Raw genomic sequence first — 9052 nt, 5'->3', positions numbered from 1 at the left:
TCACGAGGTCAGGAGATCGAGACCATCCTGGCTAACATGGTGAAACCCCGTCTCTACTAAAAATACAAAAAACTAGCCGGGCGACGTGGCGGGCGCCTGTAGTCCCAGCTACTCGGGAGGCTGAGGCAGGAGAATGGCGTGAACCCGGGAGGCGGAGCTTGCAGTGAGCTGAGATCCGGCCACTGCACTCCAGCCTGGGCGGCAGAGCGAGACTCCGTCTCAAAAAAAAAAAAAAAAAAAAAAAAAAAAATTATTTCGATTTTTACCTAAGGCCCTCTCGTTCACCAGGTGAAATAAGTCTTACAGAATAAATGCACTGATATCAAGGACAGAAATATTTGCAGTGAGACTTAAAACAAAGTCAAATACAGACAAAACATCTTCTAAATGTTAACAATTTCCACTATTTACCATGAGTGCTTTGATTATATTTAAGTCCTATAATTAAGTGATTTCTATTTTTTTATTTCAATAGCATCATTTGTACACCTCCTTCCTTGAAAAAAGGCTAATTTGAGTGTTTCAATCCACAAAGTTGTTATTTTGTATTTTTTTTCCTATCGTACCTGGGTATTCATTCCCATATTTAGTACATAATAGAATCCACAGCACTATTTTCATGTCTGATGTTAACCTCCAAATATTTATAAAATAAAAACTTTAATTCTTAAAAAAGAATATATTCTCTAAGCCATAGAGATCATAATATAATAATGTTACAAAGCCAAGCTTCTTTTGTATTTTTACTTATTTGCCCCTTTTCATGTAGTAAATAATGTCAAATAGTTCCAGTAGCATATGGGAAGCTATTTTTTCAATTAAAACCAAAGACCAAAAGCAAGAAAACAAATCCTTTTCATTACTGAAGATAATTACACACCTTGCATATTTAACCAATCTTCTTTTGTTCCAATACATTGGTTTATAATCTGCCTCTTCTTGTATGATCAGTGACCTCACAAATTTCAAATGCATTACTATGTTTCAAGCTATGTATTTATACAGCAGATCTAAAATGGAATATATGCCTATGAGCTTATTGTTGTAAAAATGTACATATACCATATCTGAAAGTTCAAATATCATGCTAGAGCTCTGCTCATTTTATTTTGTGTGTTAAAAATTGTTTGAAGTGTCCTCATGGCTGATGGCAACTTTTCATGTAATCATTAATAAATATACACAAAAAAAGAAGTTGAGATATTATTCACCAGCCACACAAGGCAGATCTTTAAATAAAATAACAGAAGAGTGTAAAGCCTCTTAGCGAACTTTCTTAATGTAACTTCTTTAAGGACCACAGACATGTCCATAAACTTTTACATTGTAGAAGCAAATGAACCCTGTCCCTGAAGACATACTCCATGGCTCTGAAGGTGTCTTTTTGTGAAGTCATAAACATATTCCCCAATGTCCAAAACAACTCTCCAATTTCTTGATGCAATACAGGGACTTCTGTTCCCTCAGGAATATTACAGAAGCTTCACATGTTTAACAATATAGCCTAGTTAACAGTGTTAAAAGAAGCTAAGTATGAATGTATGAATTTTTGGCTTTCCTGCTTATGAATATATGAATTTTTGGTACTATAAAGTAAATAAGTATTCTGTATGAAAAAACTTAGGAAAATCCCTGTCTACACTTATGCAAACCATTACTGAAATAAAAGAATTCATGCATGCCCACTTTGAAAACTTGCTTGCAAAACTCTGTTTAATACTTGTATATCATTTCAGCATAGTGTCACGTTTATCATTAACATGTATTAAAGTTACTGTATTTAACCTACACAACAGAGACTTAATACTGTATGAGTATGCTCAAATAAAGGCCTTAAATATCCTTCTTCGAATGACATCTATATTTCACCTATATAATATAGATTTATGTATTTACTTTTTGGAAGAGAGTACAAATAAAATCCATATGCCTGTATCACTGTTTTATTCCATTTTCAAAGAGGCACTTTTTCATATTTGTTAGAGTATATTTTCATGATAATCTCTTCCTTCTTAAATAATAGTCAAAAATGCGGGCAAATATCACTGACAACATGATAAGAGAAGTTATTTATTTTTAAATCAGCTTTGGAATCACGTGCCCCTGAAATAACTGAAAGAAAGAAAAGATATCAAAAATAGAAGATGGAACAGGTAGGGTGAAAGAAGGAAACGGACTACTGCACCATTCCAAGTCAAATGTGGTAATTCTTTGAAGCCCACAAATTTCAAGTGACAAGACAACTAAAATAGCTCTCAAAGTACAGAGAAAAATTCATTAGGACAAACAGTTTAGTGTGTTAGTGTGTGTGTAAGAGTGTGTGTGTGTGAGAGAGAGAGAGAGAGGAGGTATGAGGAGGTATACTATTGCAATTAAAATACAATATAGGAGTGCTTATAGGCATACAAGTATAGTGTATAGGTTATACACAGACATAGGTATGTGACACAGAATATCATGAAGGGAAAAATTCCTAAACAGTGCTAACCAGCTGGTGCTGAGGGGTAAATTTATAAAGCTGAATGAATATCCCTTGACTAAGGTTCACAAACATTACTAGAAAATTAGTTTATTCACAGAATGAACTAGATATGGTGATTTCAAAAGGCATCATCATTGTAATTTGTTCATTCGTTTTAAAATATTTTACACAATCTAGCCAACTCTCAATTACTCATCTGAAGATGAGCAGTAATGCAATGCAAACTTTCCAAATGCAGGTCTGGGAGACAGTGTGAATGATACTTATAATTAGATAGGCATACACATAAAATATGCCTTTCTAGTTATTTTTATATATGACACTAACTTTATGATAGGAGAAAGAAGCTGCCAATGCTGGTTGACATCTGAAACTGGGAGAATTTTGAAAACTGGAAATAAACGGTACACATCAAGAGAAACTCATAAGAATGAAAAGTTGATTGCCCTCTGCACTTACAATGTTTCTATTTTATTCCAATGGATTATACTGCCTAAGGTTTATATAGTCTATAAAGCCCATGGCTACAAACTGTATGTCAAGTAGGCAAGAGTATAAGAATATCAATGCTTAGAACTCTTAAAAAGGTAGAAACTGCTGAGACACGTTGTCCCCAGTGCATTCCAATCTCTGTAAAAGTCACAAGGAGAGCAGAGTGCCTGACAGTCATTATTCTTCTGCACTTGACTGGAGGTTGGCATTATTAAGGTATCTTTCATTTGTATTACTTAATGTATTTTTACACACATGAGGCAGTCCATTGATACACTGTACATTGGTGTACTCAGCTTGCTTTTACAATTTTTGGCTGCAGAACTGTAGTAAATTTTTGAAGCTTTTGGCTAAAAAATGTGAGGACTGCCACATGCCTTTATTTTTGATGATTTCCAAGAGTTTCTGAGATATTTTTCTTCCAAAAGAATATTTTAATGGTAAATTCTAAATCTCAAAATTTATTATGGGTGATAAAAATCTTTTTTCCACATTGAAATTTAAAATAAAAAAATTTAAAATTTGCTGAAATTGTATACATTTTATGAAATAAAATGTTAAATATGCAAATTTCTAAATCAATGTATAAATGATTACATGCTGTCTTAGATGCCTTCCGATGATTTCATTATATCTCCTGAATATAATGTGTTTTTTCAGCCTCTTCTGAAAGAAATTGTGGATAAATAGGATCACGAAGATAATTAACTTAAATTTGAAAATAAAATTGGCTCTCTGTCACGTGATGCTACCTACACTATGTTGAGACCTGTTGCTTCTTTGAAGGAAAAATATAGTTCAAATAAGATGGCACATATTTAAAATTGCATTATAAATTAAATTGGAATTCCCTTAAATAGGTACACTGAAAGTCAGTTTCACTATTTCTCATATTCATTAACTTCAGTGGAAGTAGTTTTCCAGAGTAATCTCATGTAATTATCTATAAGATCATTGAATATCTATGATTTATTTTATAAGCCTGTCACATCAAGTATTTGTTAGATCTCAGTAAAAATATATATGTGTGAATATATGTATGTATATATATATATATATATATATATACTTTTTAACCAGTGCACAACAATTAGAAATTAGCCCCTCATCTGTAAGTGGAAAATTTTATGTTCAAAATTAGCTGTCAAAACACTATTCACATATGAATTCTCTTTCTCTTGGTCAACGAGTTTTGGGGAGGAAATGTACTTAGAGTACATTGGAGAGAAATATAATGGGGTCTTGAATAAAGGACACATTGTGAAGACAGAAATTTAAAAAGAATCCACTCTCTTTTACAATTCTACATCTTAATTGAGGAAACACATCTTTTCATAAGATTCCAATAATTAAACAACATGGAAGAGTTCAAGTGTTTAGTTTACCAGCTCATCTGCCATTCCTGGTCTCCAAAATGCAAGGCCAATGATAGTTACTAAGACACATTTCTCTGAAATGAAAATCACTAGACAGAAAATACATTAATCATAAAATTTCCTGGAATCATTTAGTTGTGTGTGCCCTTTAAGAGTATGTTTGAATACTGACAGAGTTTCAGAGAAAAACAATGAAAGAATCACTATGATAGCAGAAATATGGCTTCATAGGAAAGAGGGCTACATTTAATTAGCTTTGATTGTGTCTTTTCTACTTTTTGTTATAGTTCATATCACTGGCATGGACTTCTGAGCCAACCTTTTTCCAAACTGAGTTACTACTGAAATTTACAAACTTGACATGAAGATTACATTATATTTACAAATAACTTGGCACTTACAGAATAAATTATTGACATTTTAAAAATCCAGCCTAGGGCCCCCATGGTTCAGGCCAAGGAAAGCCTGATGCCTTATTATATATTATGCTACATTAACATGAATAAGTCGGTTTCCAGCTGGTAATTCCTCCACAGTGCTGTCCCTGTTGCTGAAAACCAATACTTCCCATTTTGAATCCATGAAGGGGATGTAGAGAAGTTATTAGTCCAGAGAAAGCAATGGTTGCATGTTTTCTTCCTCATTTTTATCCATGCGTTTTAGTACTGTAGGATCCACTACTGATTGAGATCTGGAAAGGATAAAGCCAGCGTCAGTGAGTTATTATCAGCTAATTGCACAGACGACATTCTCTCATCTGTCTTTTTGTCATTACTTCTCCCAAGAATGTGAATTCCCTTCCTCTATATCAAGAAATTTACGAATTGTGGATATTGCACATGTAGAGAAAAACCTCTGCTGGTGATGTTTTTCCCTGGAGTGAGGAAACAATCCCCTCTGGCCTCTACATAGAATAGTGAGTCACCAATGATTCTAAATAGACTATACGTGACTTAAGAGCTCCTCACAGTTGAGCAAGATTCTTTTCTTTGAGATACCAAAAATTTCTAGTGTAGGATAGATGTTTTCCAATAAAACATCTCCAAATGGAAAAAAAATTACAGTAAAATGATTATTATGATAAATTAAATAGAAATAACAGGAGGCTTAATTCCAGTCTTTAAAAAAAACTATGGAAAAAATGCAACAAGAACGCACCTTTTTTTTGACTGTCATTTTTAACTAATGATTGTATCAAGAAAAAGATCAAAATTTTTATGTTTTTGTTAAATTTCCTAGCAGAATATCCAAATAAAATCAACCTTATCTGGAAAATGTCATGGAATTTTTAAATGTCATGAATTTTTAAAAAGTAAAACCCCCTCTTGTTTAGGCAGCAACACTTTATGATTAGTAAAGCACATAATTTGAAAACTCACTTATACATGCCTTTGATAGCAGTTGGGGCTTATATCTCAATTTATCATTAGGAAACAACATGAGAGTGGGAAAGAGGAAAATCAATGGAACATGCTCCCGTCGTGGCAGGAAGCTGCCATCTTAATAGTTATAGCATTTAGTAAGCAGCTGCCCTTTTAGAATTCTCCTTGGTAATGAATTCTTCCCCTGCTGCTGCATTCCAGCCAATTGGCTTTTGCTGTGGCAATATGCCTCTTAGCAAACCTCATTAACTTCTGAAAAGACTATAACCTAAAACACAACTGCACATGCAAATGAAAAAGAACAGCAACGGAACTAATTATCAGAGAAAAAATAATTAACTGATAAACTGATTAAATTTAAATAAACTTAAATTATTTCCTAAAGAGGGAATGAAAATGAAGGTGAAAGCATTAAAAAATTGAGAGATTTTTTTTCCTAAGTGTCATTTACACTATTTTATCTCAATATTAAATAGGCATTAGATAGCTATCACGGAAAAAAAGACTGACTAAAGTTGTGTGTGTATAAGAGAGAATAGATGAGGATATAAGAATAGGATAAGATATGAATATAAGAATAGGATGAGGAAAAGGACAATAAGGAGAAAGAATAGAGAAAATAGAGAGTTTGTGTCACTTTTAAATGCAATAATGCATAATCATCTTTATTTAAAGTACATGAATAAAACACTTTTTAACAAAGGAGACAATTGCACAAAAGACTAAGTAATTAGACTTTTAACTTTGTTTTTAGGTGAGACCCAACCAAGCAAATTGGCTCTCAGAAGAATTCATGTCAAAAGGGAAAGAGGCTCATTTAATGTCCTGTGCTAAAGTATTAACTTGACAACTGATATGCACTAGACTGCCAGCTCCATAAGCAGGGACTTTTCCAGTTCCTTTCCTTATTGTGAATACAACGTGCATCATAGGGCTTGGAAAAGAGTAAGGTTTTCATGTCTTGACTTCTAGCCAGTAAATAATTTCCATATTAAAAGAACTTCAGTATTAAGCACTCAAAATGAAGAGTAATGAGGATAATAGATAAAGCAATTCTATTTTCTTTACAGAAAATAAATTTTAAAATTTTCATAAAATTAAATCTATTATACAAATATTGAGGTATATCCTAATAATATTCCATAAGTACATACCAAAGCTCTTCAGACAACACAAGGCACAATAGTTAATTTGCCATAATATTCTATTGTACATTATACAGATATGCACACATATACACATTCTAAGTCTGTGTGTTTCATGACTGTTTTTGAAAAAATATGAAAGAATATGACATTTTTAACAAAATATTTTAAATTACAGCGTATTATTCAACCTGGGATTAAGTTTCTAGTTTGCTTTTATCATGCACTACAGATATGAGGATTGTTGGACGATGAATTCTGGTTCTATATGTGAAACAATGCCTCAATCACAGAACAAAAGTGAGTCAGAAACAATCTGAGATTAATTGTTTTTTCTTTTTGGTATTTAGTTGTCCCAAGTGTATGGCTATTTTAGTCCAAATTTTTTTACTCCCTTTTATGACAGAATAGGATTATTTGTGCAGGATCAAAACTGTTAATGAATTGATTTATTCCAGTCACAGTAGAGGGAGCTGTCTCTCATTAACTCATACATCTCAGAGGTTTCTGTTTTTTTTTTTTTTTTCTTTGTTTGTTTTGGTTTTGTTTGAGGCGAAGTCTCACTGTGTCACCCAGGCTGGAGTGCAGTGGCGCCATCTCAGGTCACTGCAACCTCCGCCTCCCGGGTTCAACTGATCCTCTCACTTCCCCCACGTAGCCGGGATTACAAGCGTGCATCACCACGCCTGGCTAATTTTTGTATTTTTAGTAGAGATGAGGTTTCACCATGTTGACCAGGCTGGTCTCATGTCTCCTGACCTCAAGTGATCCACCCACCTTGGCCTCCCAAAGTGCTGGGATTACAGGCATCGGCCACTGTGCCCAGCCCATCTCAGGGGTTTCTATGCAGCTTCTATTGTTTTCACAATGAATATATTTTCTTTCTTTCTTGAAAACCAGTAATTTAGATTTAGGTATCCAATACTCATTTCTCATGCATCTACAATACATAGTGTTTGAGAAACTAGATTTTGAACAGAAGCGGATCATAACTCCAGTTACTAATAACAGCAGTTTACTAGCTGTGTGATCATGGGAAGACTAAACTTCCTAAGATTTTGTTCTCTATTTTTGGAAAATGGGGAAAATAATACCCACATCATACAGTTATAATGAGGATCAGATGCAACAATGCATCCATAAACCCCGCACACATTCTGGCATATGGTTAAGGAAATGGCTCATGGAATACTATTGCCTATGTACAGACATTAGCATTGCTACTTTGTAGTTATGCAACATGTGGAAGTCACTTACCTTTCCTATTTCTCAGTCTCTCTATCAATAAAATGGGGATACTACTACTTGATTAGTTGCTTCAAGAAGCAAATGAGTCAACATACACAGAGCATTGGAACGGGGTTTTGCATAGAGCAACAATAAATGTTTAACCTTATTCAATAATAATATATTCAATATTCAATAATCAGAAGTGCATATCATGAAAATAAGTACTGTTACTCACTACTGTTATGTGCCAGGCACTATCATAGGCATTGGCAACATAAGGTAAAAGGCACTCTCCAGTTCTAAAATACTTAGTCTAGTGAACTTTGTATCTTTACACATGATGACCATGCTGTTCCTCCATAAATTTATACCAAAAGACAAAGTAATCTTTTTACATGTCTAGCTACATTTACCCAAAAGAAGAATTATCCACAACTCTTTAGTGATGGAATTATTTTCTCTCTCTTAATTTAAAGATATCATAAAACTACCAAAAGAAAAGGGACAAGGGGAATCAATGTGGAACATAGGAGCAATCTCTTATCCTTGATGGTGAACTGCCATTTCCTGACAGAGAACATGAGAATCAAGTGCAAAACCTTTCTTAATTTCATGCTTCAGGAATTGTCCAATAGAATCATAAATGTTTCATATAATACCAAACATATGCCAAACAATGCCTAAAACTCTAATCAGCCCGTGACACCACCAAGAAACTCAAGATTGGGGCCATTAATGGGCTATAAGCAAAGTGTGCAGGGGAGAAAATAGCCTAATTAGAGAAAAGAATCATGATACAAAAGGTGGATAGACTGGGCTAAATCTAACAAGATGGGCCTTAATCAATTAAAATAATGTGACTGGATGGCAAAGCTAAACAATAGGAGGATATGGATTGGTAAGTAAAGAGACTTTCCAGTTTTCAGAACTCCCGTATGAGTCAGC

At 33.8% G+C, this 9052-nt stretch overlaps 1 protein-coding gene across 1 annotated transcript in view; it reads right to left on the bottom strand.

The window, feature by feature from the left end:
- Positions 1-261: 261 nt before the first annotated feature.
- The window catches only part of CLVS2 (clavesin 2), a 74147-nt gene continuing 65356 nt past the window's right edge, over positions 262-9052 (bottom strand). Inside the window, exon 6 of the mRNA XM_033234446.1 lies at positions 262-5041. Coding sequence (XP_033090337.1) covers positions 4954-5041 — 88 coding nt within the window. The 3' untranslated portion in view covers positions 262-4953. The remainder of the gene's footprint in view (positions 5042-9052) is intronic.

The sequence above is a fragment of the Trachypithecus francoisi genome, unplaced genomic scaffold (genome assembly GCF_009764315.1).
Source record: "Trachypithecus francoisi isolate TF-2019V2 unplaced genomic scaffold, Tfra_2.0 Lachesis_group15, whole genome shotgun sequence".
NCBI lineage: Eukaryota > Metazoa > Chordata > Mammalia > Primates > Cercopithecidae > Trachypithecus > Trachypithecus francoisi.
This window is presented reverse-complemented; position numbering and strand designations above follow the sequence as displayed.